We start from the raw sequence: 18,132 nt of genomic DNA on the forward strand, positions 1-18,132 counted from the left end.
CTTTAAGTTGATCTCCTTTAAATGCATTGGGTCGCACTGACATGGTTGCTTTACTTGACATGTATGAATCTTTATTGAGCAGCTAGACACATTTCACATTTACTCATCATTGCTCATGATGGACTGATTTCATCTGCTCTTTCACTGAAAGAATATCCTCTTCCCACTTTAACACTTTAAACTATACAGTCCTCCCTGTAAAATATAGTATATAACACAAAAAAGACATTTTAGCACAAACAGGGTTATAATATTACATAAAATCAGGCTATTTCTTCATCTTTTCTCAGTAACGTGTTTAAAGTATAAGATGATCTGTGCCGGTTCTAATCTCAGTGCCAGCAGGTCATGACTGAAGGGCCCTTGAGCAAGGCACCTTACCCCTGATTGCTCTGCAGTAATGTGCCACTGTATAAAACTACTTGTAAGTCGCTTTGGATAAAAGCGTCTGCCAAATGAATAAATGTAAATGTAAATGCTTAGACAGGTAAGAATAAACAGATGAAGTGCTCCATATGACGGCAAAATAAGTCAAATTAATAGACCGGACTAGATTTCAAACTAATGGTTTAAATAATGTCCAAATGATTAAAGCAATGTAACAGTGTCTCAAATATGTGTCAAAAATGTGAATCATGTTTTGCACAAAAGTAAATCAGATTTTAGGCAAAATGTAATTTCTTTGTAAGATGTAACATCACTTATTTTGATTGTAACATTGCTAAATTATTTTCGATTTAAAAATAATAAACACAAATATGTTGAAACATATAAATAAACTTATTTCAACTCATTTTACAAGTAATCTTTCAATTATTATACTGGAGTAACAGATTCTGTAGGTTTATCAAAACCTCTCAGTCACAGCATATATAATATATCCGAGCGCACTTTAAAAGTGATCACAATGTGAAGATATCGTTGAAAGAAAGTGCCAGACCTACAGTGCATATATTTGAGGTTTGTTGATTTTCAGCATGTTTGTATTATTTCTCTGTACACTCAGCGTGTATTTGTTTTTCGTCTACACAGAATGTTGTGTGCCTTATTCAGTGACAGGTGTTGTCTGTGCTCGCTATCTGCCCCTCCACCAGAGGGAGCTGTTCTCTCCAGTAGGTGAAGTGGCTAAAAGTGTCACTGCAGGGGAAATCGCAGGAACTGGTGCGCTTCAGGAGCGGAAAGACGTGATCCACGACTTCACCCAGACGAGCGTACCTGCACAGGTAATGCATAGATGAAGCTCTAGTTTGTAAAACACACAAAGCAGTAACACGCGGTGAGAAGCGTGCACTCACGATGAGATGTTGGTCTTGGCGTGTTCCTGGATCAGCTCTCCTTTAGGATTGACGGTAAAGATTCTGTTTAAAGGAACGCCAACCTCCTTATAGGAAAAAACATCCTAAAGACACAGAACACACTTCTCAACTTCTCATTTCATTTTCACATATTCACAAATAAAAAAAAGGATTTTTATGTGTTTACTCACTGTATCTCTGTTCCCAAATGCAGCGTAAAATGGCTCCGTGTTTGGGCAGAAGAGATTCTTAATGTCTGTCAAACAGGCCACCTTGAACTTCTCTGGCCTCTTCTCAATCACCTCCCTAAAACAGACAGTAGTGAGTGTCTCTTTCTCTCAACAGGTAGTTGTCTAGCTTTTATTGAAACTAGTAACTTTGTATTAGCACCTATCGTACTATTGCTCTCGTATATCATATCACTTATTGCTCCCTGAATTCTTTGAAAGTTGCTTTGGATAAAAGCGTCTGCTAAATGACTAAATGTAAAAGTTTCTGCACAACAATTCTGACAATATCACTACAAATATAATTGCATATTGCTCCACGAATTTTTTTCATAAATCATTATTATTCGCTGCCTTTCGTATTTGTGGGCAAATATTTAACCAATGAAAACAATAAAAAGACCTTACAGGTTTTGGAAATATGATGTTTTCCGCCATTATGTTGTCATTTTGTTACATGCGTGTGTCAAAATCACCTGTGTAGTGCTGAGAACAGGCTGCTGGGACTCAGTAAAACAGGTCCTTGTGGTAACATTGTTCCTCTCTCATTGACCCAGTGCAGGTAACCCCGGGTCATTTCAGCCATTCCAATCGCCCTCGCAGAGCAGTACATAAATTTATAACCATTCCTATAAAACACATACACACAGCATCACGTCAGAATTTCTTTATCCTTCTGATAAACCAGTGAATCACACTGCAATGATCATGTGATCGTGAGCTCTTACTGGCTGACGTTATGATAGAGACGTGCAATACCCTGATGGGTCCAGTCTTTACCCAGCGTGGGCAGAATGTGTCCCAGCTTATCCGACCTGCGGAAAGGGTGAAGAGAAGCACATCAGTGTTTTAAGATCGGATGTATTTAAAATAAAAAAATACTGAAATTTGTTAAGATAGTACCTGGTGATTGTACCATCTATATCCGATATGATGATTTTATCATTCCATTTCCATAGGTAGATGGTTCCCTCACAGCGGCATGTTCCCTGATACTGAGTTGTCACGCTAAATATCACATTATTTGGACCTTCCTTCAACTGCAGGTTCGCCTACAAACACACAAAGACACACAAAATGTGATCAGATCAGTGCAGCAGTGATGCTAAGCGACTAACTTGGTTTACTTTGCATGCATAACACTTTATTCATGGTATCAGCTGTAAATGTTCTTACAAGCTGTTCAGAGGAGAGGCGGAGAGTCTTCTTATAGGACACGCCTCCTGTGGTGAGGGCGGGGACTGTGTGATCGGGTTTGGGGGTTTGATTGCCAGATAAGTGATCGTCATCACTGGAGGAAAACTCTTCTGTCCGCCTGTAAGAGTTTAGTCACATGATTATAAAGTGCTGGCAAGTTTTGTTACACTACTATTTATTCCATATTAATGTTTGAATCAGATTTTAACCTGTTTTTGTCGTCTCTTGGTGCACATTCTGAAACAGCTGAAATGAAATCCTGAAAAACACAAAATCCAAATTGTGTCAGAAATTATACATGTACATATTGTAGCGCAGAATACGATTGAGTTATTTAGTTTGGGTAATTAGTTGTGTTAATAGTTTTTGCATACTTGTTTTGTGTTGTTTGTTCTTCCTCTCCATGAAAACCACCATCTTCCTCTGTTTTTGAGCATCTTATCTTTCACAACTCTTTCTACGGTGGCCTATGATGGACATGCACATAAACGCAATGCTTAGCAACTGAAAAAGACTGTCTAAAAAAAAGTCAGTAACAAACAGATGCTGCAGACGACAGAAGACAAACTCCAGGACATAAAACACACAACTGAATCCTGCAAACTATAACACACAAACACAAACAGGGGGAGGTGATACACAGAAAAAGAGATCAAATGAAACTGGTCATAGCATCCCGTGTATATGTGTGGTAAAGGGGCATCAGGTTGGATTTTCTTCTGTAATACATTAGACTGTTATTTTGTAATCACATTTGTCAGATCAAACATTACTCCAGCAGATGGCGTAGTTGTTTACTTTTTTCAGTGACAATAGTCATATTGAAAAAGCCCTCAGTGCTCTCCTACCTACAGTACATATACTGCCCGAGTAGCTAAATATTTCAGGTACCTAAATATAAGTTTGTGTGTTTGTTTGCACATGTTTGTGTGCCAAACTATTTATAATTGGGTAATGGAAAAAATGTGAAATAGGGTGCATGTGCTTTTATGGTGCTTTTATGGCCTTTTTGGAGCTTTGCATTGCATGTTATCCACATTTGATGCAGGTCAGATATTCTGCCAAACATCTGCATTTTTGTTTCACAGAATGGGATTTTGAACAACGTAAGGGTGAGCAAAAGACAACATTACAACATTATTTTATTACACTGGTGTGTGTTTGGGCTGGGTGTGTATGTGAGTCTGTATCAATTTTGTGCATGAGCGTCTACCTTGGGCAGTGGTTTCTGGAAGGCTTGCATTGCCAGTATAATAGGAGCAGCAGTGTTCCAGTTGTAATACCTGCTCAAAAAAAGCAAGAACAGCAGTCATTATTTCAGTCAGAGAGCAATGAGAATTGATCACTACATGACAAAACTCACTTAGAATCGATCTTCACCACCAGATTTGGGTTGTCAATGATGGAGGGATTTTCAGCAAACTGCTGATAAGATACAGACTGCTGCTGGAAATGCTCTGAATGAGAGAGAGAGAGAGAGAGAGAGAGAGAGATTCCAATCAATAATGTTTATATATAGAACAATGATGCATGAGCATATATTCGTTTGGGTGACCATACTATAGGCAAGCACAAAAACACAGTGTTGGTGTATTATTAAAAACGTTAACCTTAGAAGAAAAAAATTTACACTCGCTACTGTCTGCACAAATGCATTTTGAATTTCATTCTGATGACATTATGAAACCAAATGACAAAACCTGAAGCCGGAATACCTGGAAGTGTCTATTAAATGTAAACTGCACATCATTTGATGTGTGTGATGTTGTGTACCTTTAGTAATCTCTCTGTTTTCTGTCAGTCCTCCACACAGAGAGATGCCGATAGAGGGCAGGTCGTAACTGTCCACGCCGCTGTCTGCTCCTGAGCTGCACGCGGACTGAGACACGGTCACACCACGAGAACTACTCTCACCGCACGAGCGCTCTGATCCACTGCTCTCGATAAAGAATTTATTATAATGTAAAAAACTTACCTTTGAGCATGCTGGGGTGCACATTATTATTATTATTATTTGTGAACCTGGACCACAAAAGGGTTTTAAGGGTCAATGAGATTTTTATATAATCTGAGAGCTGAATAGATATGTGTTACATTGATGTTTGGTTTGTTAGGATAGGACACACTAATATGAAAATCTGGAGTCTGAGGGTGCAAGAAAATCTAAATATTGAGAAAATCGAACAAACAAATGTTTTTATGTATTTACGTCAGGATATTAACTAAATATCTTCATGGAACATGATCTTTACTTAATATCCTAATGAATTTTGGCATAAAAGAAAAATCGATAATTTTGACCCATGTATTTTTGACTATACCTAAAAATGTTGCCGTGCTACTTGGTTTTGTGGTCCAGGGTCACATTTAAAAGACAGTGAAAGAGGGGAAATTAGGATGACACACCTTTTAGGAAAGTAAAGTGCAGCAGCTTCTGGTTCCAACTGTGTTATATCATCCAAATACACGCCGTCCGATCCCAGGTGGCGACATCTCTTGTCTACAAATGAAACACTTTAAATGGACCGAATATGGAAAAACGACAAGCTGTATTATTTAGGAACGCAATACACAAATGACCTTTTCTTTGACGGTGTGAATCTGTCTTATTTTGTGAGCGGTGTCCAGTGTTTGCTCCATTCACTTCGCTCTCTGACATCACACATGCTGCTGATGTCACCTCCGGCTTTTCAAACTCTTTCGATCCGGTCGATTGGCCGTCAGGGTGAGATGTGATGTTATCATGGCTGGGAATGACTCTGAAATGTGTGTTTTCCGAGATGGGGATTGACAACGGAGACAGGAGGTTTGGTTTTGCACACAAAAATGTTGGCTGTAAATACAAGATTTCATATTGCATGAATCATGAGTTTTACAATCACATCAATTTTGTTTTTCTTTTAGTTGAGTAAACGTGTGAGTGAGGTGGCTTTAAAGATCACATTAACCTTGGCAGCTTGAGGAAGTTCCCCCCAGGACCACAACATGGCCGAATCCTCCGGCTGTCCTTTACAAAGCAGTTCAGAGTCATTTTTAGGAGTGCAGGGACGAGACACGTTAGGACTGAAAAGAGAGAACAAAACAAATTCAACATTTTTATAATCCAGCCCTTACACATTTCCTCAACACTTTTCTTTCTTTTTAGAGAAAAAATACAAAAAAGTGAAATAAATTAAATTAGATACTTTCTACCTGTGACTCCATTCCTCATCTGACCGAGCACATTCTTTGTTTTTCTTTTGGGTGTTTCCAGCGTCTAAACTTTCGTTTTCCAGCTCTCCCCTTAAAAACACACATGTGAGTTTACACAAACAACAAACACAAATCCAGCAGAATCGCGTCTGCTTTTTTGTCTGATGACTAAGACTTCCCCATCTGCTATTTTCTTCTGCTTTCACACATACAGTCTCTGGTCTGGTGGTCTCACCTGTTCTCACCCGACTGCTCACTATCATTAATGTCAATGTTAAACAGCTCCTCTTCTGAAAACTCCAGGCTGTCCTCTTTCCTCACGCCTTCCACTTTAAACTTCCTTCTCCTCTTCCTCCTCTTCTTCATCACACCATTCTCAGCACAGCAGCCCATCAGAGCCCCTCCGTCAGACTCAGACGGGATGGGAGATGTAGCCAGATAATAGGGAACCACCTGATCATCTTCCATCTCCATGACAAAGAAAGCTTCTCCATTATCTCCCAACTTCATGTGCAAATTTACAGGTTCTCCATTGATCTCTATATCCACCTGAGAAAGAGAGAGAGAGAGAGAGAGAGGGTCAGACAGGTTCACTTCAGAAGCTCAGTGAAATGTCATGACGTTAACTGCTCACCACTTTCTCTCGTGATCTCAGGACGCCCATCTTTCCAAAGCGCACGTGGAAGGGTGAGCAGATCAGAGATCCGTCGGGCTGCTGTACAACAATGACATCAATGCAGCCGGACAACGTGGCGGGATTCAGACCTTTGTAGAGTTCCTTCACCTGCACAAACACCTGCCCGGCCAACTGCCCCACGTAATTCATGGTCCGAGCCTACATGGAAAATGAAGAAGAGAAGTCATGTGATGGATCCCCTTCATCTGTGTGGTTTGTTTATTTATTGTAGCATTTAGTTTTACTTTCATTCCTCTGCAGAACACGAAAGAAGATATTTTGAGGAACTATGGTAACCAAACATTGTCCCCCATTGACTTTCATTGTATGAACACAAAGACATTTTTCAAATAGTCATATACAGGTTTTGGACTAAATTATTGTTATTAAAAGATGAATGAAGAATTTTTGTACTTGGGTATACTACTCCCTTAAAGCCTGCTTTAAATAAAAAGACAGCTTCCTGTTTCAACAGGAAATTGGCCAACACTGAACATTCTTTAAAGATTCAGCTGTGTGACCTTTTGTTTTCAATTCTAAAAAACAGAATATTCTGTATTTCAAGTTTCAGTACCGTACTGTTTATCCCGCCAAGCAGTCGATCAAACATAACTGCCTTGCTGCCATTTTGGCCAAGAAGAGATTTACATACCAGTGGGACTATCCTGGTAAAATAACAATACATAAAATAACATTGACCTTCAAGATTTTTGAGGAAATGTCACCCAGCTGCTTTTCCTCCCTGCTTCTTTTAATCCACTCTCATCCAATCACAAGAAGGAATGGGTTATTTATATCCAGTCAAAAGCTCTTAGAATGTTACTGTAAATGCCGGGATCCCGTCACTGGATATTACTGTACTCGATCAAACAGACGTTCCGACTGTCCAGACATCATGAAATATGAAATTCCCAGCTGAGCCCAGAGGTCTGAACCGTCTACATGCAGCAGTAGATGTAAGAATGACAGCGTGTTTGCGTCAGACCACTGCTGTTGTAATTCTTCTGGTGTCATATTCCTCCATAACTGAATAATCACGGCCCTGGAGATCCTAACTGAGTTAAGAGAACAGATGAAAAAACATCTAGAGCGGGATATCAAAGTCATCGGTTTCCCTCTGCAAAGAGTCAAGGCAGATGTAAACCGTGGAAATCTGTATTTGGATAATTCTGCAGGTTTTTTAAATTGCCCCTCACAGCAAAGCTGCAGAGAGGAACTAAGAAAGAGAACGAAATCTGAAGGTCTGGAGTTAAAGGGAAAGATTCCCTTCTGACATGTTAAAGGTTGCATGAGCTATTCATCATCAATCAAAACTGTTAAGACACATGCGCCTTGAGTCAGGACATACATCATTGTGACATCATGACTTTACTGTTCAAATTTGAAAGACACGTCACTATAGAATGTTAACATAACGTCATAACATCAACGACTACACTTACACATTACACACAAACACATGTATGGACTTGATGTATAAAAGTCTCTCTCACCTCTAGGAAGAATCCCTTCAGTTCTTCATAACCGTAAAGGACAAACACACAAATGCCACAAACGTAACAGACTCAGATTCATTAGATCATACGTGACGTCACACACCAAAAACGTTCTAAAGGAATATTATGTCATGCGACTTTGAGCCAATCAAGCGAACGTATGCAAATCCCGCTCAAGCGTCGACACGAAGCGTCGTTCTGAATGTTATTGTTTTGCATATTGCCTGGGAGTATTTACAAATATGATTCTGTTAAAGAGAAATGAAGACGTTTAAGGCGGGCGCAGATATTTTATTTTAGTCCGTGTTGGTGTGGGTTACGCTCTGAGTGACAGCTGTGAGCTGATCCGGCCGTCCAATCAGAGCACGGCTCTCATCGTTCGGCGTGGCCGCCGTGAGGTGATCCAGCTGTCCAATCAGCGCGCCGCTTTTACTTACATCCGATGTCTGGTGTCTCGACGACTGTATATAAACGGATGTCTAAATATAGGTCTGCTGTAATGGTGATACTTGTCATGTAACACTGTTACACTTTTGTTTTCTTGTCATCTTCCAGGGTTATAAATAAAAACATACTTGCAGATATCACAAATGACATTTATAATTTGTACGGTGATTCTTACAATATCAAAAAATGAATAATTTGTAATGGAATGGGTTCATTGATAGGTGACAGATACAAATTCATACATTCCAGTAAAATTCATACGTCGGTTCATTTTAAACTGTGTTTTAATGTACTTATGTAAGATACAAGGAGGTCAAACATTGACAGTCGTGATGCAAAATACAGAGAGAAAAGGTGCAATTGTATACTGTCTACACAGTTAGATCTTAGAGCTTTGCTTGACATCTAACAGAGGAAATAACCCAGGAAGCTTTACAAGAGCACGATGACTATAAAAGGTTCCACATGCATCAGACATATTTCTGATTATAAACTGCAAGTTGAAGGATGTACTGTTACTCCAACAAATACATTAATAGATCTAGACGTTATATTAGAGAGCAACTTGTCATTTCGAAATCACATCTCAAATGTCACAAAAACAGCCTTTTTCCACCTAAGAAATGTTGCCAAATTACGAAATATTCTGTGTTGCTGACGCAGAGAAGCTTATTCATGCATTTATGACCTCTAGACTTGACTACTGTAATGCGCTACTTAGTGGTTGTCCTGCATCATCTATAAACAAACTACAGTTAGTTCAGAACGCAGCTGCCAGAGTTCTAACCAGGTCCAGAAAATACCATCACATAACCCCAATTTTATCAATCCTTCACTTGCTACACATTTAGTATCGTATTGACTTTAAAGTGCTTTTAATCACTTATAAAGCCTTGAAGGGTTTAGCCCCTACCTACCTAACAGAGCTTCTATCACACTACAACCCATCACGCTCCCTAAGATCTCAAAACACAGGACTTTTGATAACACCTAGAATAACTAAATCCACCAAAGGGGGTCGATTTTTCTCATACGTAGCACCTAAACTCTGGAATAGCCTTCCTGATATTATTCCAGGATCAGACACACTCGCCCAATTTAAATCTAGATTAAAAACACATCTTTTCAGCCAAGCAATAATGCAAAATATGCTAAATAAACCACCGGGAGACTGCTGACATTAGATGTTATATAAACACATAGTAAATAATAAGTTAAGGTATACATGTACTGTGATTTACCTTTTTTGTGTTTTTCTTATTTTCCCCTGTAAAGATGCTTTGGAAAAATGCAAATTGTGAAAAGCGCTATATAAATAAAATTGAATTGAATTGAGACAGAGTGTGTTTGTTTGTAGATTTTAATGTCAAACTCTTTTGGTTCTTTGACATTCAGAGGAAAAAGAGAATATTACGAAGAAAAGCAGACGGAGGAAACGAGAGATTCTGAGGTTTTGTGCTCACGTGCCGAGTCTGGTTGTGGTAGGCTCCGGCATGCATTTGGCTTTTCAGTTGTCTGCTTTATTTGTTTCTAGTTCTGGCTCTCAAGTAAGTCCAGGGCACATTTATATGTGTCCAGGACATCAGTCGTGAATATAAGTTACGGCAGCAGAAAAACACTTTTATGAACTTTGTTGTGAAGTCTACATGTGCTTTTGAGCTCGTTTTTAAGCCTGCAATCAAATAATATAATCCCTGTGTTGACAAAATAGAAAAGGACATTTACAGATCACCCTCGGCCTTCTCATCCTCTGTTTCCATAGCAACAGTAAGGATAACAGTAGTGCTGCTGTCTTCTCGGATCCAGTCTAAATGAGTTTTCCTGGGTTGCACAGATATTTAAACGAGCAGATGTTAAACTATAATGTTTAAGTAACATAGCAGTTACAGAGTTTAGCCTATTATTTCACAGAACACACAACTGCGTATAGGATGACATTTTAGAACCAGAGAACTACTGTAAGTGAATAGACAGAAAATCACAGAAAATATACAAAGGGACATAAACTTATTGCATTTGCTTTGAAATTGCGCCCTCTGGAGGACGAATACAGATCACGCACATTACAGTATTTTCATTTTACTTGTAGTCGGACAGGACCAGCATGTTGCAGTTATTACCAATTTATCACGATTTATTTATTCGCGTCCTACACACAATTTATAACAAAAACACTTGTTGAACGTTAACTTTATAGACGTTTAGTTCGACTTTTATTTTGGACGCGTCACCGGAAGCGCGTCTCTTGATCTGTAGGTAGTTTCCGGCTCGGTGTTGTTGTTGAGGCGCTATGGTGTTTCAGTGCGGCCTCGATCTTTTCGCTTGAGTTTCTGTCGTGTTCTGTGGGTTCATGTTCCCCGCCGCTGAGATCAAGAGCTTCGGAAAAGCGAGAACCGGCTGGTATGTGTTTCAATGCGCGATATTACGTGTTGTGTTGTCGTTTTATTTTAAGAAGAAGTCTTTAAGACGTGCATGCTGTTGTTTCATCTGTTCACTTGCAATACGGTAACCGAGGCGTTTCATTTGTTATTGTTTACATTAGCATCCTTATATGATAATCGTTCATTTTAGAGATAAGTCACTCAAAACACAAGGGTATTACCATATACGTGCCATGATGCCACGACTTTAAGCAGAGCTTAACCGAATCCGATCAAGCAGTTCAGATTCACCACCATTGAACCGTCCTACAATTGTAGACGCGATCACGCTAGCAAATACCGCGGTACTAAAGTATTACCCTATTCCATCCGATAGCCTATCATTTATCAGATCAACCGCATCTGATTCTCATGACTAACACATTATTTGTAAGGTTAAGATAAATGGATGAATTCAAAGACATTAATGGGATAGTTCACCCAAAAATAAAATTCTATGATCATGAACTCACCCTTAGGTTGTTTCAACCCTATATATATATATTTATATGTTTTGTTAAACACAAAGATATTTGTAAGAATGTTCGTAGTTCTGTGACATCATCCATACCATCTACCGGATTGTTTTTATATTTTGTTGTTCTGTTGAACTCAAAGTGAGATATTTTGAAGAATTTAGGAACACAAACGGTTCTGGGGCGCCTTTGACTACCATTTCATTTTTCCTGCTATGGCAGTCAATGATGTCACAGAATTGCTGACATTCTTCCAAATATTTTATTTATATCAAGTTATACAGGTATGAAATGACATGAGGGTGAGCCAACGATGACAGAATTGTGATGTTTGGGTGAACTGTCTTTAACATATGATTTATAATAAAAGCATATTGTGGTTGTACAGTGATTGTATCAGGTTGTAAGGGTGGTGTTGGCTGTATAAAATATATGGATCACTTTAAGAAAACAAACCTGCAAATATGAAGGAATTTTATATAGCTTTTTTCGAAGATTCAAAATTGTTCAGCAATATTATGTATAAATATACAAATATCAACTAAATAATTTAGAAGAAAAAGCTAGAATCTTCAATTGTAATTTTTGAAATTGCAATGTTTTTTATGTTATGTGAGAGCTGCGATAATTGTCTGATTGTCTGACAATCTAATTTGTTTATTTTCATTTTCTGTTCAAACATAATTTATTCTAAACAGGCACTTTCGGCGGACTATGGACGAGCTTGTCCATGACTTGGTGTCGGCTCTAGAGGAAAGTTCTGAACAGGCCCGTGGAGGGTTTGGGGATGGTGGAGATCACGCCCTAGCCGTCGGTTGCCTGCTAAAGCGCCAGGCGCGCAAGCGACGTGGCCGGAAACGTCGGTCGGATAATCCTCACCCGTCATGGGACACCTGTCACCTGAGCGAAGGGTCCGAATCCAGCCTGGAGGAGCAGAAAGACTATCGTGCCTCCACGGCGGCCGGGGGCGCTCACAACAACAGTGACTCTGATGAGCAACTGGGCGCAAAGCGGCGTACGCCCATCACCGCTGACCCATGCAGGGGGAAGAGACCGCTGTGGATGGACGATTTAAGTGGAGCTGATGTGTTAGGAACGCGCAGTTTAAGGAGGCGTCGGAAGGTCAAGCGCATGGCTGTAGACCCTCCTTTAGACGTCGCCACCATGTTGGCACCCCCCAAAGCGTCCACGGCAGGTGGCAGTAGAGAGGCAGGGTTTCTGGATGGGAAAGGAAGTGAGGCGAGTAAAAACAGGCTGAAGAAAAGAAAGTTCACGGCGCAGAGACTCGCACAGGATGCTGCCGATGAAGGGGTGGTGGTGGAGAGCGAGGAGGTGGGTCATACGGCCAAAGACAAGATGGACTTTGAGGAACAGAAGGGCTCAGATGAGGACATGAGTGACAGGTGGTTAGTGTTCTTCTTTATTGTGTAGCCCCTCCTCTTCCTGTTTCTCTGTCCAACAGGTACTGTGTTCAATTCTTCCTGATTAAAATAAATCATCCTTATGTTCTGTTTTATTTTAGAGTAAAATCTGACCTAAACATTTTGTCATGATATAAACAGCCTGTAATGTGTTGTTACAGCGAGACGAGCAGTGTCAGTAACAGCAGTGATGGGGGTCTGTACACTAATGACGAAGGAAGACAAGGTTTGTATTATTCTGCATTTCATAATAATTATATATCGCATAAGAAAGCCGAGCTCTGAATAAACACCTGCAAGATACAATTGTGTTGGGTGTGGTTTTTCAGGTGATGACGAGCAGAGTGATTGGTTCTATGAGGGAGAGCCGGGCGGGGCCTGTGGAATTGCGGGCGTGGTCCCATGGTGGGAGAAAGATTCGAATGGGCTTGACCTCAATGACCCTGTGTTCAACAGCATACTGACCGGAGCATTTCCGATAATGTCACAGGGGTCTCAGAGAGGTGAGTGCACACACACATTCGATACGAGCTCCTCACACATTTAAGCCTTTCTGATTTATCTGTAATGTCATATATAATGCAAGCGGGCTGTCTATAGTTCATGGGTTTGTCCATCAGAGAGCAGTCCTGTACAACCTCACATATACAGCAGTGACGTACATAAAAATTAAATTATACTTTTTTAGATGTATAAGTCATTCTATTACAAATATCAATTTTCACGTATCAGCATTATTAAGATGTAGAATATTACCAAAAGTCAATAGCAGGTATTACTGTTTTTAGAACTATATCAACGGTTTTATTCAGCTAACTATATCATAAATGCATGCTATACCAGCACATGTACTGACTGGTACATTGGCTTTATCTGACGTTCAGGGTTTCAGGCGCGGCTGGCACGGCAGGCCTATCTTCAGCAGTCGCAGGTATGTGCGCTTGTCCTCAGAGTTTAGTTCAACGTGTGTATGCTATATTTACATTTTCTTTCCAAACAGGGATCATCTCAGAGAATCGTTCCTGATCGATTACCACGGTTATCGCAGGACCCTCATGAGTAAGTGCTGATTGGCTCAGAGATATTTGATAGCTCGACTTGATTTAAGAGTTTGTTATTCTCTACAGCTCGTGGTTCAGCTCTGGGACCAGAAGAGATCAGGTACACAAATGACAGAACATTTATGTATTTGAAAATGTACTTTGTGTAATATGTGTGGATTTTGTTTACACATTACATGTTTAATGTTGGTTTTGTACATGTTCAGTTGCTTTGGGATTCTCATAATGACAGAAGCCACAGAAAAAGCTGCTCATTAAAGATGCCCAGCAGGTACTGTATATGTACGTTATTGATAAGAGAATTCATTCATTTGTGCGTTGTGTGTGTGACTTTTGTCAAATATACATATAGATTAATATTTGATAGTAAGGAATCGAGTTGTGTTGTTCTATTGGACATCAAGAATGACCATGAGTTTGCGAAAAAATGTCCACAAGTAATGTGGTTCTTTTAAACAAATCTTTCAAGATGACGTCTTTGCTCGCTTTTTGTCCAAACTGTAAAAATATTGAACTCTGTTTGTGTGCATGTGTAGACAGACGAGTGGTCACCTCGGGTCTTTGTGTACCGGAGATATAAAGAGGCGAAGGAAAGCCGCACCTGTAGGAGCCTCTTCAGCCTCAGGTAATGCACACTTTCATTTACCACATTCTTTTTATTAACAGGGGTTCAAAATATTCTGGACCACATCAGGATGACAGCAAAGCTTGAAGCCGTGGTAACAGTCGAGTCATTGATAGTCATTTGACAGGATTGGCCGCTCAGTGCATTTCCTGCCCTGATCCTAGACGCAAAGCACATGGCTGTGTCACCCAGGGGTCAGAGTTCACCGAGCTCAGATTTAGAATGGGAAACATCAAAAGAGAGATCTGGATATCCTGAAAGAGAATACCATACTATCAGATTCATTTATGTGGTTCTACTATAAGCATGCTCAGAAAACTGATTCACACAAATCTACATTTGCAAAGCATCCAACAGTAAACATTAGTGCATTTTAGATCATTTATTATGGAGATAATGTTTTATGTTCTCATTATTTTAACATGGGAAAAACACATTCTAAGACATCTCGTCAGCTAACCTGGTGCACTTTTAATGTATTTAAAATCAAATTTTAAGCTGCAAGATTTTCCTGAAAATCTGTCGTGTGAACTCTATTTCAACTCATCATGTGCATTACAAGAATCAGTCAGCCTAATCACATAATGCAGATTATCTCTCTCTCTCTCTCTCAGGTGTGGTGGGTGAGTCTGTCCCTCCTCTCCCAGAATCAAATGTAGGGAACCGTATGCTGCAGTCTATGGGCTGGACCCCGGGCTCTGGTTTAGGTCCAGATGGCAGGGGCATCACAGAGCCGATCCGGGCATCTCAGAGACCAAAAGGAGCTGGATTGGGTTTCAACTGAGCTCAATCTGAGGACAGAGAGCAAAACTCGCAGAGAGACACAGACGTGGTCATCTCTCTCTCCGTTGACCTCACTGTTAATGGCATGCAGCAGCAGAGGGCAGCACTGAGCCAATAGCTTTATAGATTGAATTCAATGAAAGAGAAGATGTGCATCAACCCAAACAACAACTGACTCTATACTTACTGCCGCCCGAAACACAGACTTTAACATCACTGTTACCGCTCAAGACATCCTGGTTGCTTTTTGTGAGTAACGTCAAAAAAGATATTAGTAATTTGAATATGAATAGTTTTAAGGAATTCTAACACTTAGAGGTGAAAGATGCATTTTACCACTTTTCTTTCAAAGTAGTCAGTCTGTCTCGTGAATATCTGGTCATGTTTCACCTCAAAATATTGCAAAATTATGTTTTGCATGAAAAAAAAATGAAGTCTGTTTTTGGACCATTGCAGTTAATTGCACCGTGACATTATTTCATTATCATTATTCAATTATCATTATGCAATACGTAATGAATTGTTTATGGCACAACATGATTTTTATTTTAGATTTTAGACTACAGAGATTTTACCCTGAAGAATAAAAAAAAAGAGTAAATGATCAAATTTAAGATCATAAATGTGCCATCTTAATATTATTCCTGCTTAACTGTCAAAATAGTGAGTCAGCTGCTCATAAATATAAAATTAAGAACCTTTATAAGTCTTTAATTAATCTTGTTGATGTATAATGCAAACAAACAGTCAAAGTCAGTGTTCAGATTATACCAGCGGAAGTTAAAATGTTTAATTAAAAGGCGTTTTCGTTAACTTTTTGCAGATCAGTCCAAGTCTTCTGTATTCAATTGATATTTTTGTATGTCTGATGTACCAATAAGCATCTCACCAAAAGGCATCTTTCACCCAGGATAATGGATGTGATGGTAATGGCAAGGAAAGGTAATTATGTATTTCTAGAGTCATTAATCCCCCGAACACATTGGACTGCCCACGTACCCATTGAGACCTCCTTTTCCGAAATTCATATTCGTGACTGCTTCCTCTGCCACGCGTAAGGCGTGGAAAATGTCCTATTAGGCAATTCAACTGTGCTGAATAGTGGGATTATTACACCTAAAACTATTAAGCCAATCTTTGTTAGAATTGACTTTTTAAACATGAACATTTCATTCATGATTTGGTAGTTAAAGCATCTTTGGGCATATATGTACCAATCTGTTGTGCTAATAATGAATGTGGTACCTCACCCTCGTGAAAAATACTTGTACCAAACACAGAAGTGACAACGATTGAGCCGAGTTACCGTCCCTCTGTGACCTCTGATCCGTTCCGTTTTCATTCTTGTGTGATGCGCTGTGATGTGCCATTCAGTGAAATGCGTGTACTGTATTTCTAAGTACACTAATTGGATTCATTGACTGAATAGCTTAATGATAATGGAGTTAACTATTCACGGAGATGAACTGATTCTCACTGATCACTTGTAAATGTGTGGATCACGGCAGTGTTTGCTAAACACTTCAGCGCCCCTGTAAGCAATCCCCGATGACTGGAGATTCTTTTATCTTGGCAGAGCGAAGAACTGTATTGCACTCTGTTTGAAATACAAAATTAACTATTATAAGAAATTAAGCATGAGTTAAGGTTGTTTTTCGGTCTGCATGACACTCAATTTAACTTGAGTGTTTCTGTCATTTTTGCCAATTTATTTGCAGAAGGACAGGTTAGACAAATAGTCTAGAAGTAACAATGGTGTATCTGTTCATGTACTGGAGCAGTATTAAAACATTCTCTGCTCATCTATAAATTTGATCTTGTTTCCTCCTTCAATCAGACATTTTTGTAGTTTTTAATTTTAGTCTGTAACCTCACATTTCATTAATTTGATGCCCTTAAATGCTTGTAAGGAGTTATAGACTTGAACAAAAGTCACATCTCGGTCGGGAAACATCTTTAAAAATACATATTTTCCAAGATGCTGTAAAAAAGAGATGTTGCTTTTAAATGTCTCTCTGGGTCGGAAGGAACTGAACATATAACAGTTTGGGAACCAGATGATGGCTTAAAGGAGTTAACTGTCTGTCTCTCAGTGTCTTACAGAGGTGTTTTTGTGTGAGACGGGAGAGGTGAAATAAGGATAATTTGATTCATTGGGTAAAACTAAAGACAGATATTAAATGATACTAAAGGGTCCATGTTAAAAGCACTCCAGCAGAAGGAACAAACCTCCTTTTTAGTCAGGTTATTAAGTAGATTTCTTCAAATAAATGCAAAAATACTCACGTCACTCAAAACTTCTGCAACTTTTCTTGTTTAACACAAAGGTTATGCATGTCATAGTGATTTGTGCACAGCTGATGCGGTATTATGGTCAATCGCTGACCACAGATCCGTAATACTGAATGACCGTGTGGTGATCAGACGTGGATCTGATCTGGGTGTAGTTCTGATATAGAGGGTGGAGAGAGAAGAGACGGATGTTTAAAGAGAAACATTTCCTGATGTGTTGTCTGCTTTGACAATAATGATGGCGAGAGTTTTCGAGTCAGATTTAGACATGGAGATATCTCTTTGTTAGCAGCTCAATGTGTGTTTGCCTTCATAACCGGGTAATACAACTGAAAACAATGTGTTTGAATTGAAAATACTGGAGGTAAACAGACAAAACTACGCATGATCTCATTTACAAACCCTATTGTTTCTTTAAAGTTTGTTTAACATGGCTTGTAAAGTGCGGAGTGGTGAAGGAATAGTTTGGCTAAAAATGAAAAGAGGTGTTCAGTTATTCACGTACTTGTCATTACAAACATGTA

The 18,132-nt window shown here is 39.4% G+C and overlaps 2 protein-coding genes across 6 annotated transcripts; one reads left to right on the forward strand and one right to left on the reverse strand.

Moving 5' to 3' along the window:
• Positions 1 to 47: 47 nt before the first annotated feature.
• lpin1b (lipin 1b) lies at positions 48 to 8,415 on the reverse strand. Of its 4 annotated transcripts, none has more exons than XR_013787612.1 (21): positions 8,081 to 8,415; positions 7,287 to 7,642; positions 6,546 to 6,746; positions 6,147 to 6,460; positions 5,912 to 6,001; positions 5,668 to 5,782; positions 5,300 to 5,552; positions 5,126 to 5,219; positions 4,493 to 4,653; positions 4,083 to 4,176; positions 3,933 to 4,002; positions 3,094 to 3,186; positions 2,929 to 2,978; positions 2,699 to 2,837; positions 2,426 to 2,574; positions 2,251 to 2,337; positions 1,999 to 2,151; positions 1,487 to 1,601; positions 1,296 to 1,399; positions 480 to 1,215; positions 48 to 326 (listed from the first exon to the last, which is right to left on the reverse strand). XR_013787612.1 is itself a non-coding variant. In XM_079473944.1 (20 exons), exons 3-20 carry the CDS (start codon positions 6,735 to 6,737, stop codon positions 1,050 to 1,052), a joined length of 2,439 nt encoding a protein of 812 aa, XP_079330070.1. In that variant the 5' UTR covers positions 6,738 to 6,746; positions 7,287 to 7,629; positions 8,081 to 8,396; the 3' UTR covers positions 48 to 1,049. The 4 variants fall into 4 exon arrangements, 2 of the variants coding, with proteins under 2 accessions (XP_079330070.1, XP_079330069.1); XR_013787613.1 differs by having other exon boundaries at positions 7,287 to 7,629; positions 8,081 to 8,396; XM_079473944.1 differs by having other exon boundaries at positions 48 to 1,215; positions 7,287 to 7,629; positions 8,081 to 8,396.
• A 2,335-nt stretch (positions 8,416 to 10,750) lies between these two features.
• Positions 10,751 to 15,883, forward strand: gpatch2 (G patch domain containing 2). 2 transcript variants are annotated; one of them, XM_079475162.1, is made up of 10 exons: positions 10,751 to 10,930; positions 12,125 to 12,832; positions 13,009 to 13,073; positions 13,177 to 13,350; positions 13,732 to 13,778; positions 13,848 to 13,906; positions 13,975 to 14,008; positions 14,115 to 14,179; positions 14,445 to 14,533; positions 15,148 to 15,883. In XM_079475162.1, the coding sequence occupies exons 1-10, from the start codon at positions 10,881 to 10,883 to the stop codon at positions 15,315 to 15,317; spliced, it is 1,461 nt and encodes a 486-aa protein (XP_079331288.1). In that variant the 5' UTR covers positions 10,751 to 10,880; the 3' UTR covers positions 15,318 to 15,883. The 2 variants fall into 2 exon arrangements, with proteins under 2 accessions (XP_079331288.1, XP_079331289.1); XM_079475163.1 differs by having other exon boundaries at positions 10,793 to 10,930; positions 12,125 to 12,829.
• Positions 15,884 to 18,132: the final 2,249 nt, after the last annotated feature.

Source organism: Barbatula barbatula, assembly GCF_947034865.1.
Source record: "Barbatula barbatula genome assembly, chromosome: 15".
NCBI lineage: Eukaryota > Metazoa > Chordata > Actinopteri > Cypriniformes > Nemacheilidae > Barbatula > Barbatula barbatula.

Coding starts and splice junctions, on each gene's coding strand:
- lpin1b (XM_079473943.1), bottom strand. CDS start 6,737: ATGAATTACGTGGGGCAGTTGGCCGGGCAGGTGTTTGTGCAGGTGAAG. Junction 5,783..5,911: donor GATGAGGAATGGAGTCACAG/GTAGAAAGTATC, acceptor CTCTCTTTTCAG/TCCTAACGTGTCTCGTCCCT. Junction 2,979..3,093: donor GAACAAACAACACAAAACAA/GTATGCAAAAAC, acceptor TGTGTTTTTCAG/GATTTCATTTCAGCTGTTTC.
- gpatch2 (XM_079475162.1), top strand. CDS start 10,881: ATGTTCCCCGCCGCTGAGATCAAGAGCTTCGGAAAAGCGAGAACCGGC. Junction 13,074..13,176: donor TAATGACGAAGGAAGACAAG/GTTTGTATTATT, acceptor GTGGTTTTTCAG/GTGATGACGAGCAGAGTGAT. Junction 13,907..13,974: donor TTATCGCAGGACCCTCATGA/GTAAGTGCTGAT, acceptor TATTCTCTACAG/CTCGTGGTTCAGCTCTGGGA.